Genomic DNA, 24,075 nt, shown 5'->3' on the forward strand with positions numbered 1-24,075 from the left:
TGAAATCCGAAACAAGAAAATTCAAAACCACAACGGGAAAATATCCGACCAAAAAGATAAAATGTCAGAGTACGAAACAGAAATACATAGCAAAAGGAAGAGAAACCATCACAAGCAATAGCTTCAAACATCAGCATCTTCAGCAGCATTATCACCAGTGTTCAGCTCCTTGACTACATCCTCGACAACATCCTCAACAACATCCTTGACGATCTCGTCGGCATGAGTATTATCTCCAACGCCTTCACCAACTGTCGGTTGCGCTTCAGCATCGTCGGTGGACGGAGGAACAATGTTTGACGGATGGGGTCTCGAATCCGCAGTCGAAACCATGGCAGCATCTTCTCCCAGCTCGGCAAAAGTCCCTCCTCCGTTGGCCAAAAAGTGATTGTTGTCTTCCTGGGGACGTCATTCCGTAGCCTTTCCATCCAGGTACTCCTTCATCAGCTGAGCCCTTAGCTTGATTTCTAATTAAGCACTCTCATCCAAAGCGTCGTCCAGTTCCTTCTTGGCTGACGACAACTCTCCATTCACCTTCGACAATGCCTCATCTCAATCCTGGATAGTCACAGCCTTGTCATCCAATTGCTGGGCTTGCTCTTTCCATTGCTTGGCTTAGTCCTTCAGCCGTTGGGCTTGCTCTTCCATCTTTTTTGACTGCTCCTCTAGACGGCTCTCTAGTTCGTTCACCTTCTTAGACGCTTCGTCAAACTCTTTCTTCACAGTCAAGAATTGCCTCGTTGTAGTCTTCATCTTAGCCTCATTATTCTTCGCAACATTATCTAACCTCTTCATCTCTTTAGCCAACCCGATCACCCTATCCCTCAAAACTTGAGAATTTTGCAAACACTGTCTAAAACCAACAAGTCTCAAATTACAAACTGAATATACATTGCCAACAAAAAACAACCAAAAGAAAGAAACTCACATAGAGATGAAAGGAAGCAGCCTCTGATGTAATGTCCAAAGTAGAAGTCCCGGCCTAGTGATCTCAGGAACCTGGAAACAATAATTGGTTTAGTTGTGGGAAAAGAGGCTGATGGGTCTCCTTGGTAAGACTAAGAAAATCAGCAGGAAAACGCATCTCTATGTCTTGAGACACTGGATCATCGTGTATCTTCTGTTGTTTATGCGGGGAAGACGACGCCACGTGAATCGCAACAACTGTACCACCAACTTTCTACGGCGACATAGTACGAAGTTGCTCCGTCCGATCCACTGCCAACGACGGCAACGCCTCCTGAGGCACCAACCCACGTTTCCTCCTCATCCTAGCGTCCTTCTCGGCCTGGGATGTGTTTCTTCCTCGATGACCACCCTGCGCTGCAAACCCTGACGGAAATGAACACACCGAACAAATGCATGAATGCGTGAACAAAAGGACAATGATATCAACAATCGAAACGACGAAAATGATAAATGAATTACCATCAGACATTGTTTCCTCAGAATCCCCGACTCTCTGAGAGGTGCTTAGTAATTCCTTGTGTGTCTGACCCGACGATTCACCTAGAGTGTGTCTCGTCCTTTCGAAAGTCCTTTTCGCGTGCCCCGCCTCAAAAATCCGCTTTATCTTCGACGACGATCTCTCCGTCGGCTCGAGAAAATCGAGATTAAGATCTATGAAAAACAGAAACAAGATCAAACATTCAAAAAACCTTAGTCCTAAATATTAAACACGAAGAAAAATACTTACCCTTATCTAGCCTACCCTCCGTCAACCACGTTCCGTCAGTACCAAGTGACGTCTTCTTGACGAAAACGAAGTACTGAGCCCAACCCCTATCATTGCAATTAGTGTTCAAAACCAACGGTTTACCCCTCTTGTGTAAACTCACAAAACAATCCTTCCTCATCTTAATATCATAAGCTTCAACCAGATCTTCCAAAGTAAAGGACTCCTCCCAATCCTTGGTAATTTCCGCTAAAACCGACAAAATCCTTCAACTAGACGGCATCAACTGCCCAGGGCTTAACCCAAGCACATCGAAAAAAGATTTGGTTAAAGGCTTAAACGGAAACACCGCCCCTGTCTCCAAGAATGGATATCTAAGGAAAACGACAAACCCTTTTGGGCAGTTCTCCACTTTCATACCCTTGCCTGGAACGTGGGAAAAAGCGGTTTCAGGAAATCCTGCCATTTTTATGAAGCCCTCCATCATGTCTGGCGTCATCAGAGACTCCGACCTAGTCATCGTTCTCCTCTGTGAAACAATTGTTCCCCTCTTCTCAACAACTTGAAGTGAAAACCTAGACCTAGCTTTAGGAATACTACTTGACATTCGCCGAAATTAATTAAGTAAATAGAGAATTGAAGAAATTACCTGTCAATTGAAGTTGCTGGGATCTAGAATCGAAGGACCGCTGCTGTTCACTGCCTAAGAATTCGCTCAAAAACTTTTGTGTAAAGGAAAGAAGAAAAGAGAGAAAGAAGAGAGAGAAAGAGTGCAGTAATTTTGGGGAAGTGGGAAAACGTGCAGCAATAATAAAGGATTGAAATGACGGTTAATTGAAGAAGTAGGAAGTTGAAGTAACTTCTCGAGTTAGTGCGCCAGGCAGAAGGACGCTTATGCCCTTGAGTAATCAATATTTTAAATCTGTTAGTTTTGATTTTTTGATTTTTGTTTCTGAATTATCTTGTTTTTATAGTTTTAATTGCTATACATGTACATAGCTGCCCACATTAAGCAATTAGGGGCAAATTGTTATGGACAAATTTGAGTGAGTCAAAGTCAACGCAAGTCAGTAGGGGTCAATGACGAAGAGTAAGCATCGATGTTTAAAACACAAGACTCGACGGAGGAAGCACGGATAACAACCCCCCCCCCCCCCCCCCTATTTTCTAGGAAGTGATAAGCACCAAGACTCAGTCTACCCTCCAGCAGAATTAACCTGTTACTGGATAAGCTCAACACCATGAATCAAGAGGTAGTTGCCGCAAAACAAGGAGCTCACCTTATCACCTTGCAACAACTACTATCAACCCTAAAAATCGTCTATATGAAGGGAAGGCACCATCGACATTAGACACATTGCAACCTAGCTACTAAAATACATTGATCATACATTGTAATCCTTTTTCGTTCAATATTTTACATAGTGAAAGTTTGGTGGATCCTCATTCTACCCGCGGTTTTTACCTTCTTTGGGTTTTTCGCATCACCAATTCCTTGTGTCGTTTCTTTATTTTCTTATTGCTTTCGTTTAAAGTTTTATCTAGTTGATTCGTAACCTAGATTTTGTTATTCAATCCCACTTGACGAAATTTAGCATAAATAATGTCTATCCTCGTGATGTATCTTCTGTGTGTTGTTCGTAATTTGAAATTATTAACGTCATTAATAATCTGGAAAATCACTCAATTATATTTGAATTTTGTAGTCTAAGTTATCAATGCTTTCTGGAATTGATTAAAGGAGGTAGAAATTTTGGATGAAATGAAGTGAAATTCCTGCAAAAAAATTAGAAGTATGAAGAGATTAGATTATTAATAATATTTTCGCTTTTTTCTAGTTGCATTTTCAATCGTATCATACGAATTTTCCATTTGTGAATTCTGAGATGAATTTGCGTTTATATCTTACGATTTCTGCAAAATTAGGTTAAGAATTGAACAGATTATTACTGATAATAAAAGACGTGTGATTATCTGATATAATTCGTTTTAATTTCCAGCGAATTCTTGAATTTTAAGTAAATTATGATAAATTATGTCATTTATATATAGCAAATAGTTTCACATTTGAAGAATTTGAAATGCATTTGGTTTGATTCAATTTAGTTTTATATTAGCGAAATTTTATTTGATAAATTCTGATTTATCCTGTTTAAGGTTATTGAAGATTGAATACCAGAAATAGAGATTGATTTAAGCAAGAATTTATAAGCAATTCTGAGTGAAGACAAAAAATCAGACGGCTGTAAAGTAGCGTGGGATGAAGTTGAAGAAATCAGTGCCGCTAAATCAGACGGCTGTAAATCAGTGATCCGCTTCAGAGTTTTTGTCAGATCAGCAACTTCTTGAAACTGAGGAATGCCGCATACCAGGATTAGTTAATTAATCAATTAGTTTCAAGAGTGCTGTGGCGTCGGAGTACGGGGAGGCTCAAAAGAAAGCGTCAGTGCCGTCTTTCTCTAGTCTAGCAGCTTCTTGTTCAAGCTGAAGAACATGCTTGTTGCGATTTATCAAATTTTGGTTTGCCATTTACTGTTAGTTTGAAGTAGTTGGTTAATTGTCTAGATGATAAGATTAATTGGCTAGATGATTATTCATGGTTTGGATGATATGATTAATTGTTCGGACGATATCTTTTGATACGATTAATTGTTTGGATGCTATCTTTTAGATTTAGGTTAGATGATATGATTGATTGGTTAGATGACATGGTTAATTGTTTGGATGACGTCTTTTGATATTAATCATTATTTAGATGATACGATTAATTATTTGGATGCTATCTTTTTGTGTGAAAATTTTATCATACACCCGGTCAAAATATAAGAGTTATAAAAACGCGGAATGAACATTGTATACAACTACAATACACGAGCAAAAAAACAAAAAAAAAAAAAATCAAAATCAAAATTATTCTCTCCTTGATTTAAAGGATTGATTTGTTATTTATATTCCTTGATTCATATAATTGATTTATTATTTACATTTTATATTACTTTTGATAAACAAAATTTCATTTTTTGTTAAGAGAGAGAAATTGAGTTTATATAAAAGAGAAATCATGGTAAAATTTGAATTTTGAAGTGATTTAATGTTATAACGAAGTTGATTATATTGTTTCGATGAATCTTTTAATTGAAAGATGTAATTGACAAATTCGTCGTTGAGAGAAAAGGTATTTTTCAATTTTTTTTAGCTACTTTTCTATTTTGGTGATATTTAATTTCTAAGGTTGAAGATGATTTTTTTTATATTTTGATAAAAGTTCTTTTATCACTTTTTAATTGGAATGAAATAAGTTTTTGGAGTTTGATCAATATGTTCTTTGAGTCTAAACTATATGTTATTTACGTTACAAAAAATGTTCTCTAAGGTATATAAATTGGTCATGTTCTTTGGGTATCAATAATACAAATTATGTTCTTTTTACTTGAATAATATGTTATTATATTTTGAATTTTGAATTTTTGAAATTTAATAATGAAAATTTTGAATTATATTTGTGTGAAAATAATTGTAAATAGATGAATTATTGATATCTGAATATTTTGAAATGATTTAACATCAAATTTTTGGTAAAAATCAATTAATAATTACCTTTTACCTTTTAAAAAAAACTGTTCTCAGGAAAAAGTACTGTGTTCTTTATATTTTAGTGATATGTTCCTTTACAAATTCATGATGTTCTTTATAACTATTTACTATGTTCTTTCCGCTTTAATTCAAGTGTACCATGCGCATGGTACATCCGGGTGTACGGACCAACAATTGCTTTTAGTGTTTAGGTTAGATGATATGATTGATTGGTTAAATGACATGGTTAATTGTTTGGATGACATCTTTAATTTCTAGGTTGAATGATACTATTTATTGTTTGGATGAATGATTAATTGTTTGGATGATATCATTTATAAGTTGGATGATATCATTCATTGATGTTATCTATAAGTTCGATGATATTCTCTATAGCTGGATGTGATATTATGTATATTAGCCAACAAAATACAAATATCAGCCAACAAAAGGAACATATCAGCGAACAATTCATGGAAAGTGTTGGGTGGTGGTGAACAATAAGTCTTGTATAAGACGGGTTTACATTAATTTTATTGTAAGACTATCAATTTGATGGTAACTTTAATCCCTTTAATGATAACTTTTAATTTGTAGAAAAAATTGAAATGAATAATCCCACCTTTATCACTTCTGATCAAAATAATCTCACCTTTGAATAATCTGGATATAATCCATATCTTTATATCCTATATGCTGAAAATAGTCCTTTAACTAGTTTGTTGACTTGGTAACCTGTTAAAGAAGGTGATTTCCATGTGTCACCTTCTTATTAGTCTTTTTTTTTTAAAAAAAAAAAATATAAAAACCAAAAGCAAAAATTAAATATAATTAAAACAAAAAAAAAACAAAACTCAGCACCCTCCTTCCCCTTCCCTCTTCCCGATCCCCCACCCGAACGGAGCCCAACCACCGTCCCACCCATGCCGGAGCAGCCTCACCTTCTTCCCACTCCCTAATAACCATCCCACCTGCCGTCCCACTCCCCGCCACCGTTAAAATTTCGTAGTAGGTGTGTCAGTGTGTGAGGGCATTATGATATGGAGCTATGGCCATGAATCAAAATTTAAGAATAAGCTACCAATTATTTTAACTTTTCCATTTAGCAATTTGCAAGTATAATATTATTGAAGTTTTCCTAAAGTCTACTTAATTGATTTTGTTGTGCACGCTTGATTTAGATTAAAATAACCAAGAACAATTGGTATTGTAGGTGGGGCGGTGAAGAGGGCGGTGGCCGGCTGTGGAGAGGTGGATTGAAGGGGTTTCAGGGTTGGGTTGGGAGGGAGGTATGCCGGTCCAAGTGGGGAGGGGTCAGGTGTCGGGTGGGGTTGGATGTTCGAAGGTGGGGTCCAGTGGTGGTGTGGTTAGAGATGGTGGTTATGGAGTGTTGTTGGATATGAAGGAGGAGGTGGTGGTCATGGTTGCTGCCATGAAAGAGGGTAGGGAGGAGAGAGATAAATTAAAAAAAAAAAACCCTGATAAACAAGTTGTAGGTAAACAGGATTGTTTTGAGTAGATTGGGGATAGAGGTGAGATTATTTTCAGATTATTCAAAGGTGTGATTATTTTGAATATAATTGATAAAGGTGAGATTATTCTTTTCTATTTTTCCTAATTTGTAATGAATTTAATTGTATTTTAATATATAATTTCCAATGGATACATGCTATGAAGGAGAGTAAAATCGGTGTGAGGAAAATGGTAACTTTGTAGTATATAAGTGTAACTTTAAATATTTTTAAGGTAACTTTGACCCATCTTACAATAACTTAATGGAAGCCCTAAGGGTTTTTTTTTTTTTTTTTTTTTTTTTTTTTTTTTTTTTTTTTTTTTAATTGAAATTATTTGGTGGTGGTAAATATAATTTATTTTATTTTATTTTATTTATTTATTTATTTATTTTGGGCGTATGTTAATAAAAAAAATTTACAATGGGTGATTAGTTCAAAAAGTAGGTTATTTTGGGGGTAAAATCCAAAAAAATCCTATTTAAAACTAATTTTATTTTTTAATAGTATAATAAATTCATTAATAAAAATTTATACGATATCTACAAAACATATTCTAATTTAACAAATAAATAACATATTGAATCAAATAAAAGAAATCCTTCGTATAACTAACGCTCGTCGAATTGATTTTGCAGGGTAGAACATCTCCCACTTACATCACAATTTAACGATTTGTTATAGCCATGAGGATTATTTTCATCTTATTGAATTCAAGAACTCTAGTAGAAAAATATAAAAGGACACTGGTTCAAAACCCCCATATAGCACCGGTTTTGAACCGGTGTAGATTTGAGGGATGCCATAAAAAAAAAAAAAAACTTTAGCACTGGGTTGAACCGGTGCTAATAACGTGTTATTTGCACCAGTTTTGTTCCAAAATCGGTGCAAATAATGGCCCAGAAAAATTTTAAAAAAACTTTTGGCACCGGTTCAAAACCAAAACCGGCACCCTTAATGCCCCAAATATATAAAAATAATTTTATTTTTTTTTTTTGCATTTTTTTCACTTAAATTAATATAGAAACACTAACATATATATAACACTAGTTAGCTCCTTATATACTTAACATTCCATGTGAAATTTCAAGAATAATGAATCTTTAAAAGGGAAGGGTAGAGAAGATTAAACAGTGGACTCTACAACAGTACATATGACTACAATGAATAGCATGCTTTCATCTCTTTAGTAATGTTGCTGTTTCAGCCCGTATCATTCCTTTTTTTTCCTTAAAGAAAGTTGTTACACCTACTAAAAAATTAAAATGCTTAAGAACTAGCACATTCTGTTCAAAGTATGGGTCTTGGAAATACAAGAAGAGAACAACAAATTTAAACTGAAGTGCAATTTGCAAAAGGCATTTTCCTATAAAATAGTACAAAAGTACATACATATTAATGAAAAATGTATGAATTATGTAGCTATGTAATGAAAACGAAGGAGAAGTTTGCAATAACGTAGCCCAGTTTAAGTGCTTAAGTGCCTAGAAGGTAAAAGAACAACCACTTCTCTCATTCCTGATTCTCAATAATCATAAAACAAAAATTAATTAATCTTAACAGCTTCAAACATATAAGTTTCATAAGCAAGACCACATAAAGGATGTTAAAAATAAGATATCATGGTCCGACTGAATTAATTACAGAGTAAGCTTGTTTCACTATTCGAATATTTCAAATTAATATTCAATTTTTAGAAAATTCAGAGTACGACTTTCAAGTGATTGTGGTCATTACCAAAGTCGCAAGGCTTTCAAATTCCTTTTCCACTTGACCATTTGAAGCTCTTCCCAGCACAACCATCTGTCCGCCCTATAAATAAGATATGAATTTCAATCAACATTCAAATTTAATATTGTAAAGGCGTTTTATGAGTTAATGAGGTAGCCAAGAGTTCAAATATAAGAGAAAATAGAAACCGAACAAAACATTCATGTAAGGAAATACTTCCAGATAAAATGTCATTTAAATACGAAGGTCATAAGAAACAAGGTTCAAAAAGCAGAACAAATGAAGATGTTTTGGTTCACACACCTGACACCCCTCCACAATTTCAACTACACCCCATTCCTCCCTCCCAACACCCCTAGCTAAAAAAAAAAAGAATCCATATAGAACAACAACTATAAGATCTCTGGAGAGCAGACACCATACAACTTGACACTACATTAAAAATTCAGAATAGCAAATACGCAGATGTTTTGGAAGACCTTTACATCAAATACAAAAATTATGAGGATATACAGCTTTACCTTTGCAACAAGAATGTGCAGGTTGATTAAAAGGACTAGCACCAAATATGAATTCAATTCATAATGTACAGTTGTCCATAATTTGGGTTGAACAATTAATAGGTCAAATACACAAAATCTAAGTCATACTGTCATAATGAGCAATAAAAATAGGGTTTTGTTTTGGTAACTCATAGCAAGAAAAGCCTTTGAGCTGTGCTACAAACTGTTTTACAAGCTCAAAGTCTTTGTACATCTTTGCACAAAGGTCAACAAGACAAATAGAGAAGAGAGGTCTCATTGGACAGATGAAAAGCAACAATGCAACAACCAATAAATGCATTATAAAGAAACAATAGTGAGGTAGACTTACTAGTTCTTCAACATGTTTAATAGCATGGCGGATCAAATGAAGACCTTTCTAAGCAACCAAACGTGTGACACAGACAACCAATGGTACCTTTCCTTTCACATGAGTACCAGATCCAACAGATTTAACGGGCAACCAAGTCCTCTTTGGACGTACTCTATGCATATGGTCTTCCCAGCAAGACTTTGTGCTGCCAAATAAATCAAACAAATGCATCAGAGAAGAGTATAAGGAGAAAGGTTACAGTTCTCCAATTCATTTTACCCAGCAAAGTCTTAAAAGCTACGCCTTCTTCTCGATGAATTTTAAGCAATTAGTACATGATTTCATATATGTAATGAGCTGTCGTGCCCCCTTGATAGTGAACTAGTGCCAACATGTAAAAAACATAAGATAACTGCAAGTAGGACTTCTATATCAAAGTAGCAACAAGGAAGTGACAAGTGTCAGCATCTATATTACAGTCAGGTGTCTTTACTTTTTTTTCACTTTCTACAGGATGGAATTTTTTTTCACTAATTCAATAAAGAAATATGATTATGAATGGACCAAAGTCCAAAAATGAGTCCAATGATCGTATTCTTTTTCTCCTATACAACCCAATTAAGAAAACGATGGACAAACAAGTTTTTAATAAGTACTCTAAGAAGGCTCAACCTCAATGAGCTGCTGCAAATGGAGACAATTAGAGGCGAAAAAATAACAAGTAGTAGACATAGATGACAATTGGAGAAAACAATTAACCAATACCCGTTGTAAAACAGAGTAATACTTGCAAGAGCAAGAGCAAACCAAAGAAGTATACCAACAATATTAATACAACTTGATTAAAATTTCTCAACAAACGAAAAAACAGGGAGTATACCAACAATATTAATAAAATTCTCAACAAAAGAACATGCCGGAAGAAATTCATTAAAAGAGCAAATTAATAAGGCAACATAGTAGCAATTACAAGAAATCCACCAATAGATCCCATCAAGTACGGACCAAATTAAGTCATTGATATCAAATAAAGCCAAATTCTTGCTGTAAAAAAGCACCTCATAGTACCAAAATAGAATGAGCAATTACCATGAGCAAAAGTAATCCATAATGAACAATTAAAGGTGGGAAAAGAACTTACCTGGAGTAAGCAACGAACCACCATAGTCGCAACCACCACACCCACGAAACCACCACCACTAGCACCGACCACCGTCACCATAATTACAAAAAAATAAATAAAATCAGAAATCCTATCATCTCACATTCTCACCATTAAATTCAATCAAAATTTCAATTGTTCATATAATCAATGTTAATAAAAAAAAAAATCATAAAACCTAGATTTCAAATCCAAGAAACCCTAACCTCGGATTTGTGATTTTTGAATATAATTGATTTAAGTTTTTTGTTGTTGTTGTATTTGGTTCAAATTGACGGCGGCGGCGAAGGTGGTTGTGCTTGGTTCTAATGACGCCGATTTTGGACTGAGAAGGAGAAGGAGAGCGGCGTTGCTTGCGGCGCAGTTATGGAGAAGGAGAGAGAAAAGGAAAGGGAAAGCGGCGGTTATGGAGAAGGAGAGAGAAGGAGTTTGAGGCTCCATTGTTGTAGATGAGAGAGAGGCAGATGAGAGAGGAGGAGAGATCGAGGAAAGGGAAAGAAAGAAGACAGAAAGAGAAAGAAAGAAGATAAAGGCCGATTTTTTATTTTTTATTTTTACAATAGCATTTGCACCGGTTCAAACTGAACCGGTGCGATTAACTCATTTTCGCACCGGTTTGGTTTAGAACCGGTGCGATTACTCTTTCCCTCAATTCCGCCTATTTTTTTCGCACCGGTTTTTGAAAACCGGTGCGCATTTTACGATGCTCATTTAAGTTTTTCTACTAGTGAAATTAGAAAATCTGCGATCTTGCATAATTATTCTTCACCAATGACACAATTTTATGGTAATAAATCAGAGCAAAAAAAATCTTCCTAGAAGAAGAGAAGAAAAATCATGTCTTTCGTAGGATAAAAGATTCTCCTAGAGACTATTTTTCGAGGAAGAAAGTTCTTCCTAGAATAGGAAGAATTATTATAAACCTAAAAATAAACAAAGTAAAGAGAAAATTACAGAAGAAATAAACAAAAAATGGGGTTTTTTTACCGGTAAAAACGATGAAAGCCCCTCTTAAATTCAACAATAGAAGTTAGAGTTTTAGAGAGAGGAAAAGAAGGTTAGGGTTTTTCTTGCCCTTTGAAATTATCTGAAGTTAAATTATCTTATTACCTTTGCTTCATATTATATTTGCAACTTTAAGGTATTATTTGTGAGATATAAAATATTCTAAAATTGCAAATAATATGAAATGAAGGTAGTATCTAAATTTATTTAAACTTATTAATGCTTAAATTGTCAATAAGATTGAACCCCTTTATTTTATGTTTTTTAGAACCCAATACTTATTTGTTTACAAGTCATTAATTTTTTGCGTCTTGAGTCTTTGACATAGGTTTTTTATTTTTATTTTTATTTTTAGGGAAATTCTACATGGTGGCCTCTAGGTTTCACTTTTTTTACATGGAAGACAAACTATTTTTCCAACTTTCTCAAGTGGCACTCTGATTTTGCAAAATTAAGTGCGGTATCCTTTTTTTGGTTTTATGGATAACTTTTATAATTAAAATGGTTAACCTAAGGTTTTTTAGTTTAAAAATTAATTAAATTATATTTTAAAATAATAAAAAAAAAAACAAAAAAAAGTACAAAAAAATTCCCAGCCACCCCGCAAACCCTAATCTTGCTAGAATTCGACCAGCCACCAACTCCCGACCACCAAACCTCCTCCCAGCCAACTCCTGACCACTGAAACTACCTCCCAGCCAACTCCCGACCTCCAAAACCACCTCCCATCCAACCCCCGACCACCGAAACCACCTCCCAGCCCAACCCCCGACCACCGAAACCATCAAAACTTGCCGGCCGACCTTCCACAACCCCACCTGACCTAGCCCCGACCCCCAAAACCGCAACCCCGATCCCCAAAACAACTACAAATTTAGGGTTTTGCGGTGGCGGTGGTTTCGTAGTTGTTTTGGGGATCAGGGTGGCGGTTTTGGAGGTCGGGGCAAGGTCAGGTGGAGTTATGGATGGCCGACCGGCCAGTTTTGGTGGTTTCGGTGGTCGGGGGTTGGGCTGAGTGGTGGTTTTGGTGGTCGGGAGTTGGTGGCTGGCCGAATTCCGGCAAGGTTAGGGTTTACGGGGTGGCTGAGAATTTTTGGGAATTTTTATGTTTTTTTTGTACTTTTTTTTAATTTATTATTTTAAAATATAATTTAATTAATTTAAACTAAAAAACCTTAAGTTAACTATTTTAATTATGAAAGTTAGCTATAAAACCAAAAAAAGGACACTACACTTAATTTTGCAAAAAAGAGTGCCACTTGAGAGAGTTGGAAACAAGTTAACCTTCCACGTAGAAAAAGTGAAACCTGGAGGTCACCTTGTAGAGTTTCCCTTATTTTTATAACTTGAAGCAAATCCAAAGACAAAGATGTAGAGTATGCCACAACATAATCTTATACTAAACTCTCGATATGGGTGATTTTGATATGGTTCCAACATATTTTAGTGTACTCTTAACTCAAAACAATCGTCCATTGCTTATAGCAAAGTAATCTCGATTCATACAAGAGAATTTTTACGACGAAGTGTGTATATTGTGCAAAAAAACCCAAAGTACAATATTTGTTGCAATTTAAAAATAGCATCATAATTCATAAGGTCTCTTTATAATCACAATAACTATGCATACCATTTAATTTTGGCTAGCAGCTTCTGCTTTGAACTTAGCTTTTATCAATCTTCCAAACTCCATAAGCTTGTCAGTCTCAGGCATATAATCCTTGACAGCATCATCTGCACAAAACCTCTCAGACCAAGTGAAGAGGTTAGGTGTCTCCTCATTTAGAAACTCGACGATGTTGCACATCTTTGCAACCGCGCGCAACCACCCTATAAAGCTCCCCAAGGCAATGTCAAGGTATCCAATTTTGTCACCACTGAAGAAGGGCTTCCCTTTGCTGCATTTCACAAAGGCATCTTCAAACAATGCCAACCCTTCTTTCACTTTCTCTATAGTTGCTACGTTTACTTCCTCATCACTTTGTGAGTAGAGTAGTTCACGAAATGTTGGGAACCACTGCATATTTTTGTAACACCATTAACATTAACATTTAATTTGCAACGCACACATTAGTTGTACTCCCTCCACCCACAATTATGTGCAACAAACCTACTTTTTGCGGACTCTTAGACAAAAAATTTTAAACAAGATTATTGAAAAGTAAGAGGAGAGAGAACGGATAATTGATCCAAATTAGAAAAAAAAAAAACACAATTAAGCAGAGGAGAATTACCACCACTCACGACGGCGCAGAACCACCACTCCACCCCACGAACCACCAACACCCACGCCCACCTACGCAATCCCCATGAAGCTCACCATCCCACAAACCCAAACAACCGAAACCCACCAACCCACAAACCCAGACCACTGAAACCCAACAACCCACAAACCCAGACCACCGAAACCCACCACGGCCACCAGCCCGCGAACCCTGACCACCAAAACCCACCAGCCCACGACCCCACGAACCCAGACCACGCACTAAACGTCGAAACCCACGACCACAAGAACCTAGACCACCCACGAACCTAGATCGCGCACGAACCCAGACCACGTACGACCCAGACAACCTACGAACTCAGATCTGGAATCGAAACACTAAGGATGGTCTCTTCTTCTTCTTCTTCTTCAATTCATGAGAATGGGTTGAAGGAGGAGAGTGAAAGGTAATAGGATGATGAAGAAAGGTGAAGAAATTTGAAGATGGAGGAGGAGAGAGAGTCATTGGGGGAGATATGTAGATGATGAGTTGAAAATTCGATGATTTTTGAATTTTTTTTGTGATTAGTTACATTGGATTAGTTTTTAACTGATTTTGTTATAAGTATGTAATTGTGTTATAAATTTTTAGGTAAGGGCATTGTAGCAATTTGTTGGAAAAAAGTTACTAAAAATGAAAAGAAAAACATTTGTTGCACGTAATAAAGAATACCCAAACTTATGAATGGTGCATGGACATTTATATCCCTAGAATGTTTTTTTACATAATTGTCCCCATTTGATTTCAAAAGTCTTAATATTGTCTCTTGAATTCCCTGAATTTTTTTAATAAGTTAGGTTTATTTCAATATTTAAAGTTATTTTTTACTCTTTTTATTTCTTTTTGTTTTAATTTTCCTGTTTAGAATTATTAGATATTTATATTTCTAGATCAAACTCAATATCTTTTTACCATTTAACCACTAAATAAATCAAAGTAGCTCAACTAAAGTTTTGAGCATTGCAGAACTACATAACATCCAAATCAAATAGTTTAAATAAAATATTACGCAAACAAGCATAGGACATCATAGCCATTGGTAATAATCCTTCTCAAAAAGGCTAGCCATATCGCGCGCATTGGAATCCCTAGTTACTATAGAATTGTCATGTAAATTTGTGAATAATTAGCCAGGTTGTTTTCTAAAAAATCACTTTAATTTGTGAACTTATTGTGACAAAATGCAGACCCACCCTATTAGTGAACTATCTCAACCAAAAGTTTAAGCTGATGGTTGAGGTCTAGGAATATGTTTTATATACTCTATCACACGACCCACCCTACCTCTTATCTTAACCACAATTTCCCCTTAAACATCAATACTTACATGTTCCTTTTTTTATGTTCTTATTTGAAGTCTTCCAACTATATACAATTTGAGAAAATCTTTTAAATTATTAATTCCTATATATTAGAAAATCCATAATAATGAGAGGTCTTATTTGATGCTTTAAGAATATCAATAACTTACTATGCAAGATTAGAGATATTAATGGTAAAAAAAATGTGTATGAACACGTGTGTACAATCAAAACAAGAAGATGAAAAAGAAATGGAGGGTATATATATGATATATCTTCTAACTTCCACCCCTACTCATCTTTTATCCAACTCATTCGGTCTCAGATTAGTATTGCATCCTAATTTCCAACCCTTCTTCCATTTTAATTTGATAAAATTTGACAGTTTTCTAATTATTTTTGTGAAATAAGTTCAAAAAGGTATTTTCTAATCATAAAAAAAAAAAAAAAAATCTAATGAGTAAGAAATTCCCACCGATGCTAATAATTTCAAAACATAAGGCTACCATATAAAACTTTCCAATAAGATATAATACCTTATCATCGATGTAAGCGGCCCAAAAGCGTTGGATGGCACGATCATAAGGGTCGGAAGGGAGGATGGATGGACCGGATGGAAAGGCCTCATCAATGTACTCAACAATGATGAGAGACTCACAAATTGGCTTATCATTGTGAAGAAGAACAGGGATTTGACTTAAGCAAAAGCTCACTTTTTGGTTGCAAAGTATCTTCAATATATTCGGATTCTACTGATTTCATGTGGAGGGCAATCCTTGGCCTCATAACAAATGGGCTTGGCCAAAATCCTATCACCTTCACCTCTGCCATTTTTTCTTTGCTCTTACACAACAAAACAAATACAACTATACAAGTGTTTCTCTCTTCATTGATAAATGATAAGGCCAGATATGTAGTAGATAATAGATATCATACGAAACATATATGACAAACTTTTTAGAAAATCGGGTATATAATAAATACATCCGTTGTAAAGTTTCCCTAAAATGATCAAAAGGTACCATAAAATAAATAAAAGTTACCCTAATATATAAAAGTTACATAGGTTTAAAGTTATACATAACTTAAAATCAAATCATAGCGAATGAAAATTAAATAAAGATTATACAGCCCGTCTTGTGTGTGGCTGGCCACACCGTGTAAGTGTGTGACCACTTATAAAAGAACAAAGTAACCCTTGTAACATTGACCGTGCGAGCAACCCCTGTTAAGGCTGACCGAGTAACCCTATAACACTGACGAAGTAACCCCTGTAACAATGACCAAGTAACCACTATTACACTAACGAAATAACCCCAATGATGGCTGGCTACACTGTGTGGCCAACCACATATAAGAATTTGTGATAATTATATTACCTTTATAAAACTTATCCTTGTGCTTAATTATGTTAAAACCACATAGATTTTAAAGTACCCCAAAAAGGCTAAAAGTTACCCTAAATTTGTTAAAAGTTACCCTAAATTCGCTAAAAGTTTCCCGGACACTACTCGATGTACATTAAATTTATTGTAAACCAGGTTTATACAAAAAGTTTTTTGATATATATAGAGGAAAATATGTGTATATATGTGAAGGAGAATTCCAACCATATACTTTCTCCGTTTTTTAATTATTGCACCACTTGGCTTTTAAGAAAATTTCACAAATATTGCACCATATCCATTTTAAGAAAAAAAAAATTGTGTTCACACTACAAATACCTAATGTACCCTTACTTTTACCACTTGATTATTTAGTTTATGTTTACATCATATGGATAATTTTGTACTTTTACCTTTCTCTCTCTTCCTTCTTCCCACTACCAAAAAATGTGTGCCCAACTTATATAGTGTAATAATAAAAGAACGGAGGAAGTATGTTTTTTTTTACCATCATTTTCCACTATTCATAGCTTGAGTGAGGCACTAGTCTAGGAGTGCTAATTGAGTTGAGCAGCTCGTGCGCAACTTGAACTCGACTCGGTCAACGCTCGGTCAAAACTCGACTCGACCCGAGATGTTAACGAGCACGAGTTGAACAAGCTCTAACTCGACTCGATAAGCTTGTGAGCAACTTGATAATATATTTTATTAATATAAAATTTACAAACAAAATAAAGTTACCATGTTTAAACAAATTTGACACTTAAATAAGTGTTAATTTATATTATCAAAAAAGAAAGAGTAAATCTTTAATAATAAATACACTACTATAAAAAAAGAAAACAATATAAAGTGAACAAAAAAAATACAGGCATATAATTATAGAAGGGTCAAAACTTTAACGAGCAGATCGTGAGTTACTCGACTTGACTTGAAACTTTAACGAGCACAAGGCGAGCACGTTTTATTGGCTCGAAATTTCAGCGAGCACGAGTTAAGCACATGTAAAAAGTTTTCGAGTCGAGTCGAGCACCCTCAGCTCGTGATCAACTCGCTCGATAAGTACCCCTACAGTAGTCCGTGCACAATTTTAACTATGGAATATTATATCATTAATTGTCTAATTTCAAAAACAATATTATAAAATTATACATTGTGTTTAAGCCAACAACACATAGTTATCAACGAGGTATTGGCTTAGTAGTTAAGACTAAGAATCTAGAGATAATAGATTAATAGGTCATAAGTTCATATACTCATCCCCATGTATATGGTTGTACAGAGTGCAGCATAGACTGCACCAAACCGCAAAACTATTTGCGGTTTGAAATTTGCAATGTGATTTTTGAAAATGACCAACCTGTGGATTATGGTTTGGTGTGGTTTTCAAAACAATTTAGACCAAATCGCATCGCGAACCAAAATTTGATGCGATTTACGGTTTAGACCGTTAAAACGCAAATTAATTGTTAAACCATTTTATACTGGCTCCGCTTGTGATATGAAGTCTTACGAAAATCTTTGTCGCATAAAAACATCCAAATTTTGTGGAGTTAAGCATACAATCGGGACCTAAGTTTCATAATTTTTATCGTTTGGGACCTATCTTTTAATTTTGCATTGTTTGGGACCTCTATCCAAACTTCTGTTACTTTAATCAAAGGTAAACCCAAGGGATAATTAACTATTCATAAAAGGAGAAATAATTCAACATCCTTGCCAAAAAAATAATAAAAAAAAAAACCAAAAGAAAATAAATAAATTGTTTTTTACATTAAACAAAAACAATACTGCCACAAATCCACAATACTAGCCAATAATATACTCCTGTATTTTCCTGCCTAAACCCATCAACTTGTTGTTAATACCAAAAACTCATGTTCAACAGCTCAAAATCCCTACAAAAATTAAATTAATAATTAAAATCTGTTGATGAGGTTCACAAGTATCGTTACTATAAGTACAATTATTATACCCAACAATATATATGTACACCAAGCAATGCAAATAGATGTAATATTTAACAAGATTCCAAGATGATTTCCCCCATTTTGCTGCAAATAATGTAACCCAAAGATCTATCACTAATACCTAGATGCATGTAATAAAAAAAATAAATAAATAAAATAAAGGGAAATAATTTGGTTAGGTACATACCTGACTATGGTGAAACATCTTCACCCTTTCTTGAAATTGATTCCCTATTTTGCTTGATGATACTGAGTTGTCATGCTTGATGGAGTGCTTGCTTGCATATCAATTGTGTATTTAGACTGTTAATAATATTGAGAAATTAACATCAGGGTATTCGATCATGTAATGATTAATATAATATAATAACATGGCTTATACAAGAAAACTAAATCAACATCTTACTAGTTACTAGAGCTTGTCTTTGAAATCCATCTGGATAGTAGTTATAAAGACCATGTCCCTTATGATGCCTTGATACCGGAGCTTGTGACTCTTGAGTTGGAAGATCTCGTGCCGTCTTATTTTGCTCTTGCTTCTTTTTTTGCTCCCGCTGCCTTTGTTGTAAAGATTGAAATGGATCGTTAAAGGGATGTGCTGATGGACCTTCTTTGTTAGCAACAGAAGGTTTTTTACACCTTCTTTTGTTATGACCTTCTTGTCTACAATTACTACACCGAAAAGGGTAATTTCTTGTTTCTCCTATTGATTAACAAACTTGTTTCTCTTGGGGGCAAAAAAGTCATTTTAGGGTGTAATGCTGTCATGTGATGTGTACTAGAGATTGCCAACTGTTTTCACGTGGGGTGATTTGTGGACGGACCTTGACGGAGTTATTAACGATTACAGCATAAGATTACAGAAAATCGAAAAAAAAAAAAACGAAATCTGAGTTTTGCAGATAAACGAATTCGAAGAGATAGAGAGGACTCGAACATTTTGCAGGTTGGAGATCGGAGATTGTAAAGCGGAGGAATTTCAACAATTGAAACAAAAATTGAATTTCAGCAATTTAATTTCAATTTTCGCAAACATACCAACCAATTTTCACAAAGCAGTAATTGCAATATTTTACGCAAGAATCAATACGAACTGAAGATTCACCTAAATCACAAGAAACAACTTAAACCACATGAGTATATCATAAATTTAAGTTCAATTACTAAAAAAAATAAACTCCTTTCGCAACTCACACATGATTACAACCCACAAAAAAGAACCTTAGACCAGATAAACGAGGGTAATGAAACAAATTGACTAACCTCTACTTCAATTCACCTATAATTAAATCTGAAAATCTCCTCAAACCAGAAGCAAAGCCAGATCTGGAATCACCTTGGATAGAGAGTAGGAATTGTGTATTTCCTGGGTTTACTCCCAGAAGCAATCATTTGTTTAACTTTTAACGCCATCACAAATACTTAGCAAAAATTGCCAACTAAGCATCCAAAATGCCACTAAAGCATATCCCCACGTTTGTCCACTCAGCAGCCAAAGATGCAAATAATCTCCAAAATGCCACTAGAGAAACAAAGAACGTTACTCGTGAAGAGTAGCTGGGGTGGCTCCACCGAAAAATACTCCCTTTCTTGCTCAATCTCATGCTTCCATCAACCTCACCCTATGACGGTTATCTTTTGACGATGGGTCGGTGATTAATTTTCTTAACCAATGGATCGGAGCCTGTATAGGATCATATTGGGATGCAGGCCATTGTTGGGGACCGTTCAAGGGTTCTAAAGAAAACTCATACGCCTTCAAATAGGTTCCCTTCGTGAAGCAAGAGGCAACTTAATGTTCTGGATGCTCACCGGCCTTCCAAATAGCTGCGATAGCATGGTTACAAGGGACTCCACTTATTTGCCACGCATTGCAACTACACTTTCTTTCCAAGACTTACTGCATACCTAACTTGGGTTGCCCCTTCCCGAACCCCACTACATCTCTTTGCTCATCATAATGCTCAACTTCATTGATATCATCACACAATTCATCAATTAGAGGATCGTTTTCGGTGCTTACAAAATCACACAACGTTTCTTTATTAACATAATGATCAATCACCTCAACACAATTTGTATCATCATCAATACTTTCATGTTCAATGAATAAATGTACTATGTATTCTACGAAAAAGTTCAAGAAAGTATCAAATGTATTACCACCGTAACCCAAAAACCGAACCCCTTCATTTATTCCTATTTCTTTACTAGGATCACAGTAATGTAACTTGATGAAATTATCATACCCCAAACCTCTGATCATACCTTTTAAATAATAAGCATCAAAATTATCTGGCAAATGCTCTTGAATACTCACCCTTCCTCCAACATACTTTAATGGTGGCAGATTTTTCCATTGTCCACCATGGTGAATTACAATGCATGGTTTGAGATCCATACAACACCTACAACACACACACACACATATATATATATATATACGGGGAGGTTCCGCTAAAAACAGAGCTTATGGTGAAAACTAAAAACAAGCAATCTTAGCCATTGAATGTTCACTAGATAATCTGATGGTGTGAAACAACCCAGAGATCACTATATACAAAAATAAGGTAATTATATCAAGTTATATTAATTTTGATGACATTTACACCAAGGTCACTATATATAAAAATAAGGTAACTATATCAATTTTTACAATATTTACTTAGAGGTCACTATATACAAAAATAGGGTAATTATATCAATTTTGACCACATTTACATAAAGGTCACTATATACAAAAATAAGGTAACTATATCAATTTTGACCACATTTATTCAGAGGGCACTATATATAAAAATAACGAAGGTCACTATATATAAAAATAAGGTAATTATATCAATTTTGACAACATTGACCACATTTATATAGAAGTCACTATTTACAAAAATAAGGTAACTATCATCAAATAACTTTTCCTTCTTCTCCTTGTCATCAGATAACTTCTCCTGCTCCTGCTTGTCATCAGATAATTTTGTAATAGCCAAATTGTGATTCTTCCAAGAACCATAAGCTATCCGATTCCAACGAATCAACTTTCAGCTTCGAACAGTCTGTCAAAGCAAGCTTTTGAATCAGATATTATAAATTGTAGACAATTAAGAAATTATTGAAATAAGCAAATAATTACCGTGTTTTACATTTAAAAGCAAAAAACAAAAGCAAGGCAGAGATAATAACAAAATTTAGGATATCTAGTAATCTAGCATGCACTTATAGAATTAACGTATTATCCAAATCATTAAAATTGATTCGCATATGATATAGCATGAAACATAACAATTAAGTCTGCAGTTGCTCCAGTATATATAAAATACCAATTGACTTGGAAGTTAGGAGTGCTATAAAACAACAATAAACAGGCAGTTAGCAGCTAGGCCAAAAAATTCTAACACAGTACTAGACTTGGAACCTTTAAATATAACATGGTTGATGTTTTTGTTGATTTAGAGTGAGCAGATATGTACGGGAACTTCGGGCAAAACTTAAAAGGATCCAGGGGAACAAGAGCACTCGAGTCAGTAAGTGTTTGTATCACCCATAACTATTAGTCAGATCAAAGCTAAGCAATTTAACTATACAAGAGAAGAAATGTAGCTGGTTTTGTACTTCTGAATAGAAACTCAGTGGAAGATAAAATCAAACTCAAAATAAAACTCAGAGCTACCAACTGTCTAAACTTAATTTTCACTTCAAATGCATATATTCAGCAAAGAGTACATGCCATACATAATTTCAAGTACTACATAGCAACCAACAATTAGATTTGACAAATAATCATTATAGTTTAACTAATATAAAATAGCATTCAGTAGAATAAAAATCATGCGTGTCATCAATTCCATATTAGCTAGACAAGATCACAGATGCTATTAAACAGATATTCAAGAGCTAATGCTAGCAATAAAATAATCTGACCACACAAAAAGGTGTCAAAACTAAGTGTAAGAGCATAAGGTAAAGATTTAAACTAGATTGCTCTAAACTTAAATAATCTGATCATCTGATGACATGAGTAGATAATAAGATATCCTAAAACATAAGTAGTCTGCATAAAAATAATGATTAGCTAATACATTTTCTATACATAAATAGCAACTTGCATGCTCATGAATTCTAGGAACTTCATACAGAGCTTAGACAGAATAATTATTAATCCAAATTATGTTAGCAGATAGTCATAGTAAATAAAACAAGAAGATACATGTGGTGGAACCTCAAAATGTAGTTCTTCATTCATTTATGACTCCAAAATTTAGATAGAAAACACATATTAGATTGAGCTCAGCTCGTATTCTCTTATAGTACAAGGCAATTGGAAAATGTCTAGATTTGATCTGTATATTATATTTGAATTCTGCTCATATTTAAGTAATACAATATTCTATTTGAATTCTGCCCATAATTATTCATGATGTTTGAGCTAAGGTATCCAAATCCTCGAATTCTGGCTACCTTGATTCAAGTTCAAAACAGGCTTAATTCAGAAATTTTGAAGCAAAATCCAGTACAAAGTCAAATTAGCCATGCACATATGTCAGACTAGAAGTACACGTTTCAACAGTCAAGAAAGTCATGTAGATGTCGATTTAGCATGATCAGAAGCAATCTATCAAGCAGTTAGCTCCAAGTTTCAGAAAAAAGAAACAAATAGAAGAAAAAGAAACTCAGAACCAACCTCTATAGTGGGGGCAATAGCATTTGAGCCACTATTTCCTCCCTTCCCAACATCAAGTTGAACTGAGATGTTAGCCTGTGACAAATCCACCCCAGATGTCTGTAGCTCCTGGGTTAGTCGCTTAAGCAGTCTGCTCAACACCAAAAGTCAGACATATAGAATCAAATTCAGTATCTTAAACCAGGAAGCATTCTTCATACTTTATGTAAAATCAGCTAAAATCAAACACTAATTTGAACACTAAATCTCTGAAATTCGAAATCTATAATAGAACTATAGATCCGCAAAAATAAGCAAAAATCGAAGCCTGTATTTGCAAAAATCGAACTAAAAAAAAATCAAACTCCATGCGAAACTCTTAAAATCAAATCAGAAAAAATCGAACTCATGCAAAATTCATGAAAATCAAACAGAAAAAACGCAAATATCAAATCACAAAAATCGCTGAAAATTCGTGAAAAGACAAACAAATTGTCGAATATAATCATACCTGATTGTGATATCTAGAGATTTTTCGCCATAATTTGATGCAACATAGTAGAGAGAGTAACAGAGAAGCTGGTTGAAGAGAGAGAAAGTACGAAAGAGGAGAGAGAAAATAATGTGAAATTTAGACAGAGAAATTCATGTCTGAATATAAGAGGAAAGAAATCTCAGCCATACAATTTGATGAACGGCTGAGATTAAAAGTTTTCAGTTTTTATTTAAACACTTGTTTTTACATGATCCTATTCCTATATATATATATATATATATATATATATATATATATATATATATATATATATATATATATATATATATATAGATAAGAACCCTCCTCTATATAAAATCCCATTATATATAAGAACTAATCTGGACCGTGAGATTTGAATAGATCTTACCGCCCAAAATGAATAGATTAGTAATGGCACTTTGGTAATTTCAGCTGCACCCTTACCCCTCTAGATCTTTCTCCTCCTTCA

The 24,075-nt window shown here is 34.7% G+C and overlaps 1 protein-coding gene, 2 long non-coding RNA genes and 1 pseudogene across 7 annotated transcripts; all 4 read right to left on the reverse strand.

The window, feature by feature from the left end:
- Positions 1–2,746, reverse strand: LOC110698048. 4 transcript variants are annotated; one of them, XR_002506644.1, is made up of 4 exons: positions 2,325–2,746; positions 1,429–1,620; positions 929–1,332; positions 1–853 (listed from the first exon to the last, which is right to left on the reverse strand). XR_002506644.1 is itself a non-coding variant. In XM_021875453.1 (4 exons), the coding sequence occupies exons 1-3, from the start codon at positions 1,854–1,856 to the stop codon at positions 1,181–1,183; spliced, it is 504 nt and encodes a 167-aa protein (XP_021731145.1). In that variant the 5' UTR covers positions 1,857–2,746; the 3' UTR covers positions 1–849; positions 929–1,180. The 4 variants fall into 4 exon arrangements, 2 of the variants coding, with proteins under 2 accessions (XP_021731145.1, XP_021731144.1); XR_002506643.1 differs by having other exon boundaries at positions 1,429–2,204; XM_021875453.1 differs by having other exon boundaries at positions 1–849; positions 1,697–2,746.
- Positions 2,747–8,158: 5,412 nt separating this feature from the next.
- LOC110698049 lies at positions 8,159–10,904 on the reverse strand. Its single transcript, XR_002506645.1, has 3 exons — positions 10,487–10,904; positions 9,364–9,550; positions 8,159–8,571 (listed from the first exon to the last, which is right to left on the reverse strand). It is a non-coding gene; the product is annotated as an uncharacterized LOC110698049 (long non-coding RNA).
- A 2,025-nt stretch (positions 10,905–12,929) lies between these two features.
- On the reverse strand, positions 12,930–15,992 carry LOC110698050 (annotated as a pseudogene).
- Positions 15,993–18,126: 2,134 nt separating this feature from the next.
- Positions 18,127–20,042, reverse strand: LOC110698051. 2 transcript variants are annotated; one of them, XR_002506647.1, is made up of 4 exons: positions 19,696–20,042; positions 18,839–19,537; positions 18,620–18,735; positions 18,127–18,360 (listed from the first exon to the last, which is right to left on the reverse strand). It is a non-coding gene; the product is annotated as an uncharacterized LOC110698051 (long non-coding RNA). The 2 variants fall into 2 exon arrangements; XR_002506646.1 differs by having other exon boundaries at positions 18,839–19,891.
- Positions 20,043–24,075: the final 4,033 nt, after the last annotated feature.

Source organism: Chenopodium quinoa, unplaced genomic scaffold (genome assembly GCF_001683475.1).
Source record: "Chenopodium quinoa cultivar QQ74 unplaced genomic scaffold, ASM168347v1, whole genome shotgun sequence".
Classification (NCBI taxonomy): Eukaryota; Viridiplantae; Streptophyta; class Magnoliopsida; order Caryophyllales; family Amaranthaceae; genus Chenopodium; species Chenopodium quinoa.